Raw genomic sequence first — 19,506 nt, 5'->3', positions numbered from 1 at the left:
TTCCTGGAAAATAATGCCGTGTTATATGACGTATAATTATGGCACTACTGGAATGGTAATTAAGAGGCAGGCAATTAATAATTGCAATCCAGAGGTGGAGCAGCACCATGGCTGCTCTGTGCCAAGGGCCTGGCCCACCCGAGCTCCAGCTCTTCAAAGGGAATCCTGCAGCTACAGCCGAGGCGGAACGCTTTGCAGGAAACCCAGAGCGGAGGAAGGCGTCGTATGTCAAGTGGTGATGAGGTGCAAAGAGGAACCTGTCGCGAGCAGCACAAAGGGATGGTAAATATCTTTCCCCCAAGTCCCCAGCTTTTCTGCAGCCTGTCAGAGCTGGAGATGTCAGCTCCTGACCTGGCCACTGCCAAGGAACTGCAGAACCAGCCCTGGGGCCGCCTGCTTGGGAAGTGATGGGGCAGATGGCGAGCCGCGGTGCAGAAAATACCCAGAACTTCTAACCCCAAATTCCACTAATCCAGAGGCTGAAGTAACGTGGTTTTATGGACTCTGTAAACTGGTGTATGGGGTTTGCAAAACTTGCCTGGCTGCACAGATTTCTTCTGGGGTTTTGGCTTCTGGTTTCTCATCCTTTCTGCAGCTCTGTGCGACTCAAGTCTAAACAGCACCCCAACAGCAGTGAGTTCTCCTGGACGACAGCAGGACAGGCAGCTTTGCCAGGAGCTGGCACCCAAGATACAGCTCACAGTTTGCAAACAAACATTTGGCCACTCTGAATGGGATTTCCTTCCATGCTTAAGCAGGTATCGACATGCCTGAACATCCAGATTTGCTGCCGTGCCTCAGCTACTTGCCTTCCCGTGGTTTTCAACAGGAGCCATCCCCACTTTTCAGGTGGTTTTTTTTTCTCTTTTCTACTCCTTTTGTTAACACCTCTTCTGAGCAGGATCTGGAATTGCTTCATGGAGACCTGTGTGCACCAGGAGCCACAGGAAAGACCCCAGGGCCAAGAGGGTATGAGAGAGTCCTACAGTGGGCACAGGATGCATATGCTGGGATAGAGCAATGGACCCATTTCCACCCCGTGCTGTGCTTCAGAGCTGCATGAACACCTAGCTACATGTCCAGCACTAACCCACCAGAGCAGGAGCCACGCTCCCTCCTCCTGCCAGCACCAGGAGACCCACAGTGCTAATTGCTGCTAATGAGCTAGTGTGGACAGACACCTCGTCAGGCACACGCTCCAGCAGCCCCTGGGCCCAGGTGAACAGAAACTCTTGTGGGGGACCTTTCAGTGAGTTAAACACTAATAACAAAGATGCAAAGAGCCCATTTCCTCTTCCTCCTCCTCCCCAGGCTGTCCTGTCCATCCCAGTCACTCAGCACCAGACCCAGCTTTGCAGAGAGACAGCACTGGGTGTAATAGCATCAGAGCCTCCACTCGCCTGTGGTACATCAGTATTTATGCCCTGTCCTCCTCTGATTTTAAACCTGAAATCACTTTGTATTTTAAAGCCTTCAGGACATTCCTGCCCTGGAAACAAACAGCCTTACTCTCATCTCAGAAATAACCTTCTCTTGGGATTGATGAATTTCTCCTCTGCTGCCAAATACAGTCAGATTCAAACCAAGAGCTCCCATTCAGCCTTCTGCACCTTTACGTAATGCTGAGCACAGTTGGTGGCTTGAGTTTTAACTTTTGCTGTCATTTTGCTGAGGGATAAGCATATCTAATGCAGATTAAATGAAATTCCAGCACACAAGAACTATGGGGGTAAATATAAACCCATGGCCAGAGAGCGATGGTTATGTCATCGCTGAGGAATCCCAACGGCGCCTAAATGAAAATACCACAAAGAAAGCAAACCCGGAAGTTTGGGGCAGGGGGAGAGGAGTGAGGGAAGATGCAGGATATGGGAACAAAGAGAAAAGCCAGGATAACCTGGGCTGGGTTTGCCTCATGCCATTGCTGCAAGCCCTGGTTTTGTAAAACCCGGTCTAAGTTCTCATGCTCACACGAAGGAGATTTTGCAGAATAAGCTAAAAGATACAGAGGAGCTGGTCTAACCAGCTTCCCCCTGGTCTAATTTATAGCTGTCACCTGTTTGCTGGTACTATGTGGGGAAAGTATTTTGAGGGACTCTGTATCTATTGGTAGGCAGTGGAAGCAACTACTGGCCTCCCCAGAGGTGTCCCAGCAGGGATGCAGGCTGGAGTGGGCAGCCAGGGATGCTGCCACCCTGGCACATCCAGGGGCTTTGTCAATGCCTTTAACTCTTGTTATTGCAGAGAAACAATTAAAAAGCTTCAGATAAGTTTTCCAAGAGTTTCATTACGCTGTTAGCAGCCATTCTTTAGGAATACAACCCTTTTATAAGCATAATTAACTTACAAGGGGCTTCAAGTATTCCCTGACCCATCCCAATACAGAGTAAACCCATATAAATCATTTTTCCCAGTCAAGGGACACCCAAGTCTCAGAAGCCCCAAAGGCATGTACCTGGAAGGCAGCAAACCACATCAGCCAGTCCAGGCGGTAGTGGTAGGGGCTGATGAAGCATGGCCTCCTCTTCAAGTTCCCAGGCTTGCATTTGAAGTCAAACTCCTCCCAGACAGCAGTGGGGTCATTGGGATCCATGCTGGATGTCCCCTGAAGGATGACCTCTGTTCTCTCCTTGGTTATGCTGTGGGATACAACATGCTATTGGTTTTTGTCTCAGGTCAGGTAAAATGAGAGTCAACATGACAACAGAAGTCAATAGGCTTATGGTAAGGTTGGATCCTGACGGCTCAAGCTACAGACAAGCTTTGTGTCCAGACTTTTCTCCCTCCAGCAGCAAAGGACAGGGAAAACCTCAACTTCCATTCCCTTCCATGCTCCCCTCTATCAAACTCCAGTTGTGTCAGTTGAAGGAGGGGAGGTTTCACAGAAATCCTGCCTTGAAGGTCTGGCCCCGAGACCTCCCATCTGCAGGATCAGCAGAGCAGCTTCTAGCTGGGACCACTCCAGCATCCCCTTTGTAAACCTGGCTCTCCCTGAAGCACCGCTGGCCACAGGGTGCTGAGCTCCAGCTCCAACCTTGGATGGCAGAAGGGCAGGACACACTCACCATGAGCCCAGGTCAACTGGCTGCAGCTCCCTGAGCTTTGGGCTGGTGGCTGGCCCCATATGGAGTACCCCTCAGGTACTGCTCTTGGGGCACCATTAACAGCTGTCTCTATGTGCCCAACCATTTCAACATCCTGGCTGGAAGACAGGTCTTGTGGAGCTATTACTCAGCAAGAGGAGGAGGAGGTAAAGTGTGAGCCAACACAAAGCAAGCCAAGAAAAGCAGAAAATGAAAACAAAAAGGCTCCCCCATACCCAGTTGATGTATAGAAACTCAGTTAAAAGCCCCTCAGCTTTATGGCAGGTCACAGGTATTCCCTATGGGGCTTGGCTGGACTCTCTCTGCACAGCAAGGTGGTAGAGCTGTGAGGATGGTAAACTCAGGGCCATGGAAAGCTCCTGTGAAAACAGCACCATCAAGTTCTCAATGACCTGTCAGTGACGCTCACCTACACTGGAGAGCTGTTTTCCATAAGGAACACAGAACGGCCTAACTCTGCCTATCAAAGCTGTCCAGTTCCCAACACCCTGCTCATTTTTTACTGCTTTGGTCCTTCCTCCTCCAACCCAAGAAACTGAAGGTTTGGAAACAGCCTCCACCTTCTCCCCCAATGGCTTCCAGTGATAGATGCTTACAACCCAAGGAATGCTGCACGTCTCTGCTTATAATTGTTACCTACATTTAATAGATTTCTGGATTCTCCAGCCAAGTTCCATATTATTCACTGGGCTGAGTTATGAGCCGTGGCCAGCTGCCCAATGGTTAGAAACACACTGTAAATCAGGGACACCAAATTACTAATAAAAGTATGTTCCTACTGTGTGATTCAAAATATGTCAAGTTTCACATAATCGTATATTCATTATAAGCTGCAATCCTCTTTTTATTGGTTTACATAGGCTGGAATTACAAACATATTACAGCAGCATTTCATCACATGCTCTTTAGGTTCTGGTAACTGTTGAAACAGAAACCATAGACTGAAGAAGAAAAAGAACAACAACCCAAAGAAAACAATCTCCCGTAGCTTCACCACTCCAGCCTTCAAAGAGGTTCAGGGGTTATTTCTTCTTTTCTCCCAAAAGAAGAGGAAACTTCAGCATTTTCCACAACTAGTGCTTATTTTTACTATATTAAGCATGATATTTTTAATCCTGTGTTTTTCCTAACTTTTTTCTTTCCACAGAAATTTCTGCTATTTGAAAAATGGGGGAAAACATCATATTAATTTGATGGGCTTCAAGGTGTCCTCTGCATCTTCAGTGCTCACAGTGAGACCTGCTCCTCCCCTTCACCACCTGCTCAGCCAATCCTCCCAACAGCCAACTTGCTTAGAAATCCTATTTAATTACTATTGGCATCTCCTTTGGGACCTTGTCCAGAGACCACTAACCCATGAGCTGCCATCCCACCAGCTCAGACCTCTGAGGAACACTCCATGGCCACCATGGTGGTGGCCAAGCCAGAGGTCCATGCAAAGAAGACTGGCCCTGTTGCTGTCCCTGGGACAAGCTGTTCTGGTGAAGCCATGTTTCATAGAATCATGGAATGATTTGGGTTGGAAGGGACCTTAAAGCTCATCCAGCTCCAACCCCTGACACGGGCAGGGACACCTTCCACTAGAGCAGCTTGCTCCAAGCCCCTGTGTCCAACCTGGCCTTGAACACTGCCAGGGATGGGGCAGCCACAGCTTCTCTGGGCACCCTGTGCCAGCGCCTCAGCACCCTCACAGGGAAGAGCTTCTGCCTAAGAGCTCATCTCAGTCTCCCCTCTGGCAGGTTAAAGCCATTCCCCTTGGCCTGTCCCTACAGGCCCTTGTCCAAAGCCCCTCTCCAGGTTTCCTGCAGCCCCTTTAGGCACTGGAAGACTTAAGGAAGATGTCTCAGAAGGCAGCAGCCACACTGCTGCTGGACCTGTCCCCTCAATCTGTCTTGGTCTTTTTTGAGGCCATTTATACTTTTGTCTCCACAGTTTCCTGGATATGAATTCCCCAAGTCACTCGTTGGAAAAAGCACTTCCTCTTGTTGGCCTAAAACCTGCTACTCAATAGCTTGTGTGACTATTTACATGAGGGAGAACAAATGTGAGCAGGGGAAGAGAAGCTCACCATAAATAAAGCTGGCTGGTGACGGTGAACACTATCCACTGGCTGAACCCTCCTATGGATATTTTCATACCACTATTACATTTGCTACATCAATATAATGAGGTAACTAAGCGTAGCTCAAAGAAAATAAATGATAATTCGGTGGGAAAGAAACCTGCTCCTTCTCTCCTTCTCTCCCATAAACAGATATTCCAAGTCTGTTGGCTACTGGAAGGATTTCTGTGTACGCTTAAGGCACACACATTGGCTGTTGGAGTATCCTGGAGAGAGGAGCAAAGCAAAATGATGTGCATGTACCTCCCGAAAGCTCCGTAGGTATTCACTATCCTGAGAGGGTTGAATGATGTGTTCATCACTTGTCTGGAGTTGAGCAGGTTTAGGACAACTGGGATGCTGAGATAAGCAATGAGGAGGCCGAAGGAGATGTTCACCACTTTGCGGATATAGCAGCCTGTTTGGGACACAGAAGCAGATCAGAAGAAGATGATTTCACTGCCAGCAACGGGTTCTGCTCCCCCAACTCCCCTAAATGACCCCCCTATGGTGGCCAGGACCCTGCCTGGGTACTTACACCTGCTCTCAGGCTGGGGCTGACAAACACTCCACTGTAATCAACCTGACCTTGCCAAGGGCCATACACAATCGCTCCCAAGATCTGCCTTTCTCTAAATAGTCTGAGAAAGGGCTGAAAAGAAAAATGTCTAAAATGTCACATTAAACAGTGCTTTTATACAGGGAAAAAACACAGCTGGCACTTGCACCTTGCTCAGAATTGCCCTCCTGGTTTGTAAGCTGTGTATGGAGAGACTCCAGCTCCCCATGGCTGCCCCAAACTCTCACCACCCACATTATTTCTTGCATGTTCCTCCTTCTTGCTCACTACCTCCATTCAAACCTCATTTTCCTTTTGTAAAGTCTCTATTGCTTATCTACGCACCAGCACTTTGGTATTGGGTTTGCAGGAGCAGCACACGGCTGTGCTGGATTTCAGTCTAAGGAGACACTGACTGCAATCAGACAAATAAGCAGATGTGACCTCGGAGGGGTTCCTACCCTTATGGCCATTTTAGATTTATTTAACATCAACAGCCAAAGGATCAGATTCAAAGCAATTGCATGGAGCTTCCCCCTTATCTCTGCAGGAGAGGGATGTTTATTTGAACCTCTCTCAGAAGCTATTAATAATTGTTTAGTCTGAGAACATTTCTGGAGAACATGTGATTTGGAAGGAGCTCACTGAGATGCTTCCACTCGCCCCCTGTGCTGCTGTGGGAGCTCTGTAAGGCTGTTGGGCATTTTTTTGTCTTTAGATGGGCTGAACTTCTTAACCTGTAATTAAAGAACAGGTACAGACACAGACATGGACTGTGCATGGCCATGACTGTCCTTCAGCAGCTGGTGATTGTCATCATCATGCCCTTGGAGTCACAAATGATCTACACGGCAAGAATGAAGCAAAACCTGGGGACATGAGCTAATGGGATCTGCTTAGAGCAGGCAGGAGCAGAGCACTAGCAATGGGAATTGGAGGTCCCTTTAGGAATTACACACAGACACTTCAAGGATGTAGCCAAAGCCTTGTAAAATCAGGTCACAAGTAGGGCATGACTGGATACCTTCCTGTCTTCTGCTCTGGTGACCCAGGGGTGAGGGCTCCTCTAAGTCTCTTGCCATCAGCACCAGCTCAATATCCTCTGCTTTGTTAGCAGGAAAAATATGAATTAAAAATATGAATAATAAAATATGAATATAAAATATGAATAAAAAATATGAAGAAATCCAATTCTACCCAGAACATTACAGATACCCTGTCCTTTACTTATGGATTACCCCTTTGTAAAACCCAGAAGGGACACCTCAACCCTCCAGAGACAAGTATTGATGGTTCTCCTTGCTTGGCCACCTTGACTCAGTTAAGGTGTTTTCTGGAGAACATCACAGAAAAGGAGCAAGTTCCTCAATAAAAAGGATCTACCTCCCCCTCACGGTGACTCACCAAGTGCCAAACCAAAGAGCTGCCCTTTGGCTTCTCCTCCAGAAAGGAAAGTGAAACTTGAGTGTTGTTTGGGACTGGATGCAAAACCAGAGCTGGTAGGAAAGCTTTAGGCATTCCAGCCTCTAAAGTAAAGCTACTGGGGGGGGAGAAAGCTGGTATAGATTTCTTCCAGCAAAATATGTAAGATAAGAGACAGAAAGCTTAATGAAACTGCATTAGCCTTGCTGGAACTAAAGCTCCTGGTTAATAACCCGTGTTTCTTGGTAGACGAGAAAGGACTAGAGACAGATGCTGTCTCCTGTTGATATTTTTCATTCTTCTGACAGATGTTTGGTATATTTAAAAATGAGCATCTGTGATTGTTGTTGATATGAGAGGCAATTTGTTGCTTATACGTGGTTTATAAAACTGCTACAAACACAAGTCTACATCTGGTATGCAGCCCCATGAAAAATATCCCAGTGCTGCTTGTGCAGGGGATCTTCTGGAACAGGGCTGCTTGAAAACTCCCTTCAGAGGAAACACTGGCCACATCGATCCCTTTCCTTCAGTTACACACCCCATTGTATTTGCTTTTCCATATTCCCAGCAGACAGGGCTCTCTTCCTGTTAGCAAAACAGTTACTGGACCCACAATGGATCAACAATTGATTTCTTTCTAGAAGACCAACCTCATGTCCAGTTACTTAACCAGGGAAGCAAGGTGTTCGTGCAGCCCTAGCACCCATGGGTGCAAAAGGCAGGAGGGCAGGTGGGTCATGGGGCCACCGTGCCATGGGGCAGAGAGGAGAGCAAATGTGAGAGCTGCTTCTGCACCCAACTTCTAACACAAAATCCTCACCTCAAACTGCACTGGGGGCTTCACCCTTGACTTCAAATCACAGAGTCACAGACTTGTTTAGGATTGGAAGGGATCTTAAAGCTCCTCCAGCTCCAACCCCTGCCACGGGCAGGGATCCCTTCCACCAGAGCAGCTTGCTCCAAGCCCCTGTGTCCAACCTGGCCTTGAACACTGCCAGGGATGGGGCAGCCACAGCTTCTTGGGCACCCTGTGCCAGCGCCTCAGCACCCTCACAGGGAAGAGCTTCTGCCTAAGAGCTCATCTCAATCTCCCCTCTGTCAGTTTAAAACGCTTGTTCTGTCCCTTCATGCCCTTGTAAAATGCCTTTGCTCGGGAATAACTCACCCAGGGGAAGCTTCTCCTTGGCTGCCTCTTTGCTCTGTATCTGCACCACACGCTCTTTCACCCTGGAGCTGAAGAGGAACCCCAGGCTGATGTCGTCGAAGCAGGCGATGCTGGGCACCATGGTTAGCCAGTTGAGGAAACTCAGGTTTCCACTGATGATAAGAAGCACCTACATGGGAAAGAAAACAGCAGAGGGTGTTGCATCAGCTCAAATGACAAGAGAAAAGTGCTGTGAGAGAACTGTCGGATGGATTTTAGCACCTTAGCACATACTTTGCTGCTGTTCCACGACTGCAGCAGTGATGGCAAACCTTTCCCTCTCTGCCCAGGCTCCAGCACAAATGTACCCCACTTTCAGCAGGAGGAAGCTCAGCCAGGGTACAGTGTGACACAGCAGGTCAGCCCTTGGGAATCGTCTGCTTCCTGCTTATGCCAATGTATCTGTGACAGCAACATTCCTGAACCCCTTCAGGAGGAAATACTGGAACTTCTAATTAAAGAGCTGCATTAAATATGAAAATGTGGATTTTTAAGAGGCCTTTAAAAAGAATTTTGGCTTTTGTTGGCCACTGAGATTGTCTTGCATGTGTAAGGCAGAGGAAGTGGAAAAATCTGAAGCTCTGAGTCTCCATAAGCACCTGTACACACTGGGAAGGGCCTTTTGAAGGCACAGGTTATTTTTTGTCTTACTCTTACAATGACTTGAGAAATATGAGGAACCTTCTTGCCATTCCTCAGCAAGTCCTAATGAACATCAGGCTCATCAGTCTTTGGGCACTGCTTGCCTAGTCTTGATCATAAATCACATCCTCACGGCCCATGGTTTCATTTTGCAGGTGTGAGATGTCACTTCCTCACCACATTCATACATCAGCCACAGGGAAGGTGCAGGTAAACCCTGCTCAGGTACATGCCAACCCCCCAGCAGAGCCTTTCATTAGAGCTTCATATAAACCCAAACATACAGAGCAGTTTCTGCTTCCTCACAAGTGCTGGTTTTAATTTCTACTTTTCTAGCCTAAATTTATCCAAGCCCAGTCTATATTTACCCATATTTTCCCAAGCCAGTATTTTACCTGCTCGCAGACCCCTGTTTTATTCGTACAGTCACATCCCCTCTCCAGTTTTCCACTTTAAAGCACGCCAAACCGCTCTGCTCTCCTCTCCCTGCCTGCCCATCCCAGCAGCCATGCCCTCCACCCCAGCAAGGTCCCATCAATCTTTCTGGGTGCTGACAAGGACCGTACGGAGGAGATCAGATGGGTCTCACCATGAACTTGTACACGCTAACATTTCTCATGCTCAACCAGACCTACCTCCCCTCCTGCTGTGTTTTAACGCCACATTTATCTTCGCTGCCGCGGTGTCACATTCGCGCTTGCCATGTTTCATGTGAGAAGGGAGCACTGCCAGCTCAACCTCGCTGACACTGAGGCTTGCACCCGATGCAGAATGGATGTTGGGAACTTGCTGCAGTGCCAGGGAAAGGTGTTAAGTGAAGCCAACCCCAGGGCACTGACTGTGAAGACACAACACCTGGGTTTCCCTGGGGCTGCCCACCACAAGCAGTCACAAAGGAACATGTTAGGAATGATTTAGTGTTGGCATAAAACAGTATCTGGGAATCCACACACAAAAGACAAGAACTGAAAAGCAGCTGATGCCTCTTCAGGGCTATTTGAGTTTTGAAGCTGATTTGGATTCTTGTCCCATTAGGCACATTACTTAGGATTCAGCCCTAATTAAGTAGCTGCTCCTCAGACACGTTAAAACAAAAGAGGCAGAAAAAAGGAAGGAAAAGGAAGTAGCCTCACCATCTTATCCATAAAATATGAAGGTTATAAAGCTGACTTAATGTATTACAAGTCAGAAAATAATGCCCTGATATAACAGTCATTTACATTTCAGCCTTCAGACCAGCTAATGAGAACTTCCTCACCTTCCAGCAGGGTTGAAAGCTGTAACTTCAAGTGGCACCACCACTATTACCCTATTTAAAGAACGCTTCTCCATTCACACAGCTGAATTTCATCCTCCTGTGAGCTGTCTGCTCACAGCTTCAGTGCATGTGGCCAACAGAGACTTTCAAGATGGTGCAAGACCAAATGTGTGAACCCACAACACCCCCAGCATCCCGCAGCAGGCTGAGGAGCTGCAGTGTGGACCACGCAGACCAACCTCAGCCCCTCCTCTTGTGAACAAGCAATGAAGCTTTTAGAAGCCCTGAGGAGATGCAGAAGCTGAAGCACTAACCACAGAACCAAGAGGCAGAGCTGAAGTTCTCCAGCCCCTCCAGCCCATGTTGCACCTGAGGACAGTGGGTTTCTGGATGAAACCCAGCTGCCTTGAAGAGCCAACTCAAGTCAAACATAAGAATACTCCTTAGGAGCTGGAAACCATCACAAACTTCCCACTCCCATGGCAAAGCACACGTCTGGAGCTGGAGCTGCCTTCTCCAACAGACACAAACAAAAACCCCACAATTAACACCAAAAATCTACATCCCAAGCAAAGAGGAAAACTCATGGAACCTGCAAAGCTCTCCTCTGGCTAGGATGACGAAAGCTCAGACAGGTACCAGTAGTTATCAACCCTACTGTGTAATGTAGCCACTGTCATGGTAAAAGGTCCTATAACACAAGATGGACCATACATCAGCAGATCTTTGCCTAGATCCTGGGATGCCTGGGAATGCTGCAATATATTTCTTCCATATTTCTTCAGGGCTTTTAGAGAGGTGTCTTGACCTCACTCAGAGGTCTCCAACCTCTCCTGGGGCTTGTTTGGGAACAAGGTCTCCATAGCATGCCAACTGTATGGGTGGGAACAAAGAGATGAGCCCAGCACCCTATTTCACAAGCAGGACATGTATTTGCTTTCAAGGGCTTTTGGGCATTACTTGGGGGTTGTTCTGAGCATTTTGTAAGACTCACAATAACTCAAGGAGGCTCCAACTGCAGTGTGGACCTGTTTAGCTTGGACTTGCCAAACCAGATGGTTAAGAGGACAATTCCTGTCCTGAAAACAAGTAAATGTAAACACATCGGACAAAGATCAAGATTAGGATGTATCACAGCTGTGTTATAGGCAGCGAATGGAAGAATTTTGGCAACTAATTCTCATTTCATCAGCACTCTCTGGAGATATCACCTTAAAACAACTCATAAGGAGTCTTCCAGCAGAACCTGAACTAAACCCTAAATCTCCCAATTACAAATGCAATGTCTTAATTGCAAGTTGCCCCTGCAATACCTGTGTGTCCAAACGCTGGTCCCCTGGCTTTCCTACTATCCACAGTGCAAACATCAATAGCACATGGACTTTCAGCAAGCGTTCTGTTAAAAAGATGAATGTTTTCTCATTAAAAATGGCAAGAAATAAAGGTTAAAAATGTGTGATTTCATATTTTATATGATTGGCACCAATTTTTTTAAGCATGGTGGTGTTTGTAGGTTACAAGTTCCAAAGCCCAGCAGGACCCTTTAGTCACATGATCTTAAGAAAAGGAGAGATCTGACCTATTACAGCAAGTAACAATAGTCTTAACTATTGTTTAGTTAAAAACTAATGACTTCTTTAGCTTGAGTTGGATAATTATCCACAATTATGAGGAGAAGAAAAGTATTTAAATCTGAATTACATACGAGTTAGGACCTTGGACATGTTACACCCGAGGTTTGGTCCTCCCCCTTTGACCTGAACGTGATTCAGTTCAATGCATATTAATCAGGCTGTGTTCATTAACACACTTCTCACTTAGCTGCTTTGTTAGGAAACTCTGCTCCTTTTCTGATGCAATTTGCCTCGTGCAATTGCAGTGCTATTAAGAAAACAGTTCTGCACTTTGCCACTTCTGCTGAGGCTCGCTTAGCAGCTTCATACGGAGCGACTGGGTGGTCCATGGGAGGTTTTTTCTGCAGTGATTCACCTCTCTTTATTGCCTGGAAGCCAGAAGCAAGAGATCTGATTTCCACCAGCCCTGAAAAAATCAGGGGATTCAAAAATAATACGAGTTTGGAGTTTTCTGGTCTGTGTGTGGAATCATGAACCTGACACGGTTTTAGCCTGAGTTATTCTGAGTTTGGATGCTCACAGCAGTCACTGCCCGGCACCACAGTTAAACCCAGGTTAATATTATACCCTGCTTGAGGGGGGCTGAGCATCAGGAGCCCTCCTTTGCAAAAACAAACCTCAAAGGAACTCCCATTTCCAAGTCAATTAACAGGAAAACAGATGATTTTTCAAACGGGTGCCTCCTTGCAAACAGTTTTGAGGCAGTTTCTGCAGGAGGTGTATGTTATTTCATCGACGTGTCCAGCCAGCGCCAGGGTAATGGTCGGACTTGATCTTAAAGGTCTTTTCCAACCTGTATGATTCTATCATTCTGTGAAGCTTTGTCATCAGAGCAACTGGTGTCTTCTGCAGCGCTGCTCCTGCGAGCGCAGCATCCCCCGAGGTTAGTGGATCCTTTGCAATTCAAACTAGTATTTGCCTTGGCAGGCAGAGCACATTTACCTAAATCCTTCCTTTTCTCATGAAATCACCTAAGCTTCGGTGTCTTCCTGCTCTCCCTGCCCTGGAGCCGCGCTGGTTCCTGGCGGGAAGTTTAACTTAACATGAATTTCTCATGTTGGATGAGCCAGGTTGGATGGGGCTTGGAGCAAGCTGCTCCAGTGGAAGGTGTCCCTGCCCATGGCAGGGGTTGGAGCTGGATGAGCTTTAAGGTCCCTTCCAACCCAAACCATTCCCTGATTCTATGACTGTCAGGCAGAGATCTCTGCTCACCTCCTGCCCTGGGAACTGAAGGGGGTGAATGCCTGATGCTGGTGATTTGGGGTAAAAAGATAAACTCCTTGAAGTCATATTTCATCCATGTGGGTGCTGGACCTCCTCTGCACCCACGTTTGGGGACAAGGATGCCAAAGCCCTTCATGAGCTGGCCTGGCAGCACACGGAGAGCATTGCTGCTCCTTGCCCATCTGCTGCATGAGGAAGAAGAGCTGCTTGCACCCATCTCACAGTAATTTCTCCCTCTGCACCATGCCAGGCTTCACCCTTCCGCACTCCTACCACGATTATAATCTAACTGTATCTCTGCATCTCCATCACCATCCCAACCTCTATTGCCATGGATGGGCTGCACCCTCCCTACCTTGGTTTTGATTTGTGTTTACTGTCTTTTTTCTTGCTGGATAATATTTAAATGCACAATTATAACAAACAGATGGTATCAACCCCTGTGGTGATTTTAAAAAATCTTTTATTAAAGCACAGTATTAATCATGGTAATTGGGTAGGAACTTTAAGGTTATAAAACTACAGCATGTCTAATGAGCGAGCTCCTTATAGGAGGAACTGAGGTTTTTAATCTAATAATGTCAGTTTTATGGATTATGACTGGAGTTTTATGAAGTGTGATATGAAATACTGTGGATTCATGGCTCTCCCTGGATTAATTTGGAAAAGTAGTTTTCCTGGTTCTAGGCCCAAAAACAATTATTCCTTACATTTCTGTCCCCTGCACCGTTCCCAAACCCCTCTGTCAGAAAATGGGCACCTACACCCATAACTTTTTTACAAGTTTGACTTCTTTGTTAGCTGGGGTTGATTTTTTTCAATCACAGATTGTTACAACCTTACAGTAGGTAGGAGAAGCTCATATTCTGGGTAGCAGACTGTATATTTGTCCAGAAGGAACAACAACGGGCTGTAAACTCTTAAACACAGTCAAGGGCTGGTTGGAGCTCACCAGCTCCTCCATCTAAGCACGGGGACACTGTCACCACGCAGCACTGGAGCTTTCTGCTATTAGCCCATTGGAACAGAAGAGCCAAAATTGGGCTGCCTGGAAGAGCTATAATTCATTTAAAGATAAAAACATAGCTGCAGAGGGATGGAAGAGACCTCAAGAAGTCCTTCCTGCTGCCCCAAGGTAGAGATGTCTCTACATGCACCGTAGTGTGTTTGTCTAAACTCTTCCCAGAAGCCTTGCCGAGTGATGGAGCCAAGTCCATGGCCTTCCTGGGCCTGCTTCCCTACCTTTACATTATTCCTCATATGTAGCCTGACTCTCCCTTGACAGTATTCAATCCCATGACCCCTTCTCTGCTCACTGGCATCCAAGACTGTTCTCTTCTACCTGCAATAGCCTTTCACAGAGGTGAAAACTGCCCTTTGCCCACTGCCTCTTCCCTCCCACTGTTCTCTTTTGGGTTCACAGAATCCCAGACTGGTTTCTGTTGGAAGGGACCTTAAAGCTCGTCCTGTTCCAACCCCCTGCCATGGGCAGGGACACCTTCCACTAGAGCAAGGTTGCTCCAAGTCCCGTCCAACCTGGCCTTGAAGGCCGGATTACATGAACCCGGTTGGTCCAACCGTGCCTTGTGAATCCAGTTGTTACAGCTCTGCTTAGCCTCTCCATCCTCTGGATTGTCTCCACCTGGGACATATCTTTTCTGCAGAGAACACCCAAAACCAAGCAACAGTTTTTAGCCTTTACCAGTGGCAGAGAGCCGGAAGGATTTATATACCCCGAGCACAAAGCATTTATATATTCCAGTAGGACATTTGTCCTTTCTGCAATGATGCAGCTCTGCTGACTTGAACATTCTGAACACTCATCATGTGCACCAATATCCCCTACCTGAGCGTGACCTATTGATATTAGACATCATTAATGAAAACCCTTAGTGTCCCTAGATAGACCCCAAGCAATCTCCCTTGATAAATCCTTCCCTCTGACAGCAACCATCGATAAATGCCAAATAGACTTTCCAACCCTTTTTCTCCCCTAGACAGTACTTCCTACTTCTTATAGACCCTATTTTCTTATTTTTCTATTTTCTTTGTTTATGAGATATTATGTCAAACACTTTCAAAAGCCTCAGTAAAAGCATATATTTGGTATCCTCTATTCATGCCCCCCATCTTGTCAGTGAAGGAAAGAAGACTGTTTTTACACAGTCAGCTCTTGGCAAAACCATGGGGGCTGTAGTTATCCCCCTTGGTTTTGGAGGTATTTAGAAATGGACTGTTTCATCATTATTTTTCCCAGTATTTTTCCAGTAATGGCTCTGTAGTGTCCTGGCTCTTCCTTTTTTCTCTCTCTTTAGAGGACAGGTACTTTATTAGCTCTTCTCTGCTCTTTCATTACTTCACCCATGTTCTATGAATTCTCAAAGATAATCACTAATGCTGACAGGGTTTCAACAAGCAGCTCTTTAACAGCCCGAGGACAGATTTGCTTAGGCTCAGATGATTTGAAAAGGTCTAACTTAGCAAAGTACTCTCCAGCTCTCCCCCTGCTCGTGGCTGAGGTCATCCTGCTTTGTTACTGGTATTAATTATACCAACAGCCACAGGAGATGTGACTCTTTTAGTGATGACTCTTACAAAAAAGGCATTAATCATTTCAAGGTAAAGCACTGAACAAAGTGATGAATTACCAAAAAAAATAGGATGTAGAAAACTCCAAAGTAAATCTGCTTCTTGCACCCCAAAGAAACAACCACTTACTCTGTGCTAGTGAAAGCTGGAGAAGAAAGAGCTCAGCTTATCTGTGTGCTGTCAGAGCTGCCATACCTGGGTCCCTCATAGATCTTCTCACTGCAGATCCCCAGAGCTCAAGACAGCAAAGACCACCTCCTCCTGATGGACCTGCTGCTAAGAATGCTCCTCAATGTGACTTCGCATGTCACCAAGGAAAGAGGAAATCAGTCTGTTAAGATGGATTTATGGATTGTTATAAAGCAGCAGATGTGAGGAGGAGCCAATGCCAGCACTCAAGAATGTGTGTGCTGTGCCCTCTGAAGCTACCAGGTGGCATATGGAACTGGCAGGACCATTCAGTCCCCATCCCTTTCCATCCAACGTGTTACAACAGTGCTACTCCACACAGGGCTAAGGGCAAGGATCCCAGCTGAGAGAAATGCCTGCGTCAGACTTACCTCCTATGGTTAAGCAAAGGCACAACAGGCTGCTCAGCTTCTCCTGGGAACCAGAGAGAAGTAGGAGTTCGGAATGACCTGACCAGGCCATGCATTTGAGCAGAGGAAGGCAAATCCTGGTGGTACGCGTGATACTGAGGGAAGGGGAGCTTTGCCATCACCCACCTCTATTTGCTCTGTCCCCCAGCATCACTCCTCGCTCCTCTGCCTGGTTTTCCTCTAGGTATCCAGCAGCCAGGCTGGGTGAAAGGTGGATGGAGGCAGATGGTGCCACTGGAACTGAGAGCACAAGCGCTACCGGCTGCGCTGGGGACACCTCATCGCCCACAGTCTCTGTGCCATCTGTGCCTGGGATGGAGCTTTAGAAGGAAAATACCAAATAGGGATCCACTGCTTTGGTTTTGGTTAAGTGGTTAATTCCACTCTCCTGAAACCTGCAGCCCCATCCCCAAAGAATCTCCTACTCTCAGGACAAGCTGAAACTCGGAACACCTAAAGCTGGTCCTTCCCTAAAGAGATAGGAAGGACAAGGCTCAAAAGCCAAATTTGTTTAATGTGCCTCCAGTTACTTGTGTACCACGAAAACACAGCCTCCCACAAAGAAAAGCAGGCTATCATTCCCCCATCTGGTTTCAGTTTGAAAAATAGATGTAGTTTTTCCCAGAAGTTATTGTAGGCACGGGCAAAAATCTCCCATTAAACAACAACAGCAAGAACATTTAATTTCCCCCTACTATTAATTTAATCTCTTGTTAACTTCTTGATTCAATATTTGCGTGAGGATTTAATCTCTGCTTTGCAGAGCTGTTTAGTGCAGGGAAATACATACAAAAAATAATTACCTCTGTCCACTTGCTCTGGTTTAGTGGATAAAATGTTTTTTTGAATCCCACATTGATTCAGAAAGCTGTTGGAAGTACCAGGAGAAAAGGAGCAAAGTCACTTGTGCTGGGAAGATGAGAAAGAAGAACGTGGCTTTACTTGGGTTTACTTTTGGATGCACAGTCAATGAAGTGATCTCAACTTATAAACCACAGCCCACAACAGAAAGCAAATTCCCTTTGTCCATCCCTTACCTGCCATGGACCACCCCATGGATCTCAGGAAACCTGGACACTCCTCAGAGAGCTCAGCCCTCAGTTTCCAAGAGGGGTGGAAGCGCCTACCCAGCACACTGGGAATATCATGGAATCAGGAAACAGCCCAAATTTGGTAACCAGAACATGATTTCATAGGCAAAGGCTGAGTATTTCCTTCCCACAAGATAATAGGAGAGAACCCACATATAATTACCACATTTAATACAGCACTAAGGAAATAAAATCCTTTGCACAGTTGTACACACCCGCTGTGCACCTCTAGTTAGACTGAAGATAGGAAATGATTCCTTTAGAGCCACAAGAATTACCTACAATTCAAAGCATTTTAGAATTCACATGCTATACACAGACCTTTGTTTCCTGAGCTGGGGCTTGAAGAACTGGGCTAAAAGAGACTCAGATTTATCCCTAAAAAGCAGAGCTCAGTATTTATAAATATTAGAAATTATAAATTTATACTTACATAGATAGAAACTCCCCATAACATAAGCGTGTAACGTAAATACTGAGCAATAAAAGAACTACCGAGGAATAAAATCATTACTGAGGAATAAACCAACTACAGATGCATAAATGCAGTGGTGCAGCAAACCTCACTAGAACTTGTCCTTGCACTGGGTCACATGTTGACACATTACAAACTGCACTGTCAGGCTCTTGCAATCCCTGCTCTAAGTACCTGGTCTAAAGTTACAAGCAGAACAGTGCTAAAGCAACAGGGAACCAACCCCTTTCCATTCCTGTTACACAGCCGACATTTGTTCTTGATCTAAACATGAAGCAATATAAATGTTTCACTCCATGCTCGTTTTCATTTGTAGCTGTATGAACCACCTACTGCAGTTCCCACAGATTATGGGATTTGAGTGTGGTGCATTCCTATGGATAAGCCCAACTTCCAGCTTTTCAATGGAAAATAAATTTAAAGGGAATCAAGAGAGTGAAACTGGAGTGATTATAGTTTATATATATATATGTATTTAAATGGAGTTTATATATATATATTTGGGGGGTCATATATAGAGAGAGGGCTATATATATATGGGATTTATATATATATATGGGGTTTATATATATATATATGTATCTACATAACTATATATCTGTCTTCCCAAATCTCTTGCTCCAACACTTCACCTGACCTCCAGCGATGGGCAGTCATGAGAAGCAGGGATGGATGGTGGCTTGGTGCAGGCTGCCCCTTCTGAAACACTCAGGATTGAGGCTGGGATACTGGGATGAGAGACGAGTCCAGTGCCAAAAGAGTTAAACTGAATTTCTTCTCTTTATCATGTACCCAAGACGCTGGAGTAAGTATCCCTATTCTAGGAAATTCTATAGGTTTAACTCGATTACCAAAGGCCTGGGTGTGAATTTAGGATCTGTTGCTCACGTTGGGTCCGAAACACAAGCAGCCTCCTCCTGCCCTACTCCTGCAGAGCCGAGATATGTCTCCAAGCTACCTACTTTGACACATTTATTCTGCTCCGCAGCTTTGTTACGTAAAATACCTCTTGGTGTTGCTTGATCCGTTGACTCTTTTGCTAGAGGCTACAGTGTTCCACATTAATACCTTACAGGCTGAATAACTGCTGAAGGACTGTTTATGTAAGTGTTGGACCAATATAAAATGAAAGAATAATTTTACAGAAGGAAGGAATTTTTTGCTACTCTGCTCTGAAATATCAACCTCTTTCCAGCCCTGATGGTAAAAGCAAATTCCTAAAGGGGGGAGCTGCCATGAAGACAACCCTCCAAAGCATTCCCATGGACCAGCAAATCTCTACAAGCTTCTCAGCAGCATCCTACATCAGAGAATCAATTTTAGCTAATTTCTTGCTGATTTTACTTCAATTTGCTCCAAAAAGAGTTGATTTTAGTGGCAGGCCTCCTAAATGAGGATGCTGTTTAAAAGCAGGAAGAACTGAGAGTCCTTTAAGTTTGGGATAGAGTTTCTTCATGGAAAACATGCCAGCACATGAAAAGAAGGTGACAAATGTGAGAGGGAGACCTTCAGCTTTTGAGCTCCTACAGGGATATCTTGGAAAGAATTCTAGCTGCTAACTCATACCAGCCCTGCAGGCAGGTAATGCACTAACCATTAAC

General features: G+C 46.1%; 1 protein-coding gene across 3 annotated transcripts in view; it reads right to left on the bottom strand.

Annotated features, from left to right (window-relative positions):
- Positions 1 to 19,506, bottom strand: part of LMF1 (lipase maturation factor 1) — a 175,298-nt gene that overhangs the window by 16,424 nt on the left and 139,368 nt on the right. For all 3 annotated transcript variants that reach the window (XM_061473468.1, XM_061473467.1, XM_061473469.1), the window contains 3 exons: positions 8,355 to 8,523; positions 5,470 to 5,623; positions 2,456 to 2,639 (listed from right to left, as the gene is read on the bottom strand). In XM_061473468.1, coding sequence (XP_061329452.1) covers positions 2,456 to 2,639; positions 5,470 to 5,623; positions 8,355 to 8,523 — 507 coding nt within the window. The remainder of the gene's footprint in view (positions 1 to 2,455; positions 2,640 to 5,469; positions 5,624 to 8,354; positions 8,524 to 19,506) is intronic.

This window comes from Pezoporus flaviventris, unplaced genomic scaffold (genome assembly GCF_033815535.1).
Source record: "Pezoporus flaviventris isolate CSIRO_AGI_PZ_B2104156 unplaced genomic scaffold, CSIRO_AGI_Pfla_v1 ptg000078l, whole genome shotgun sequence".
In the NCBI taxonomy this organism is placed as follows: domain Eukaryota; kingdom Metazoa; phylum Chordata; class Aves; order Psittaciformes; family Psittacidae; genus Pezoporus; species Pezoporus flaviventris.
The sequence above is the reverse complement of the archived record's forward strand: the minus strand, read 5'-3'. Positions and strand labels throughout refer to the sequence as shown.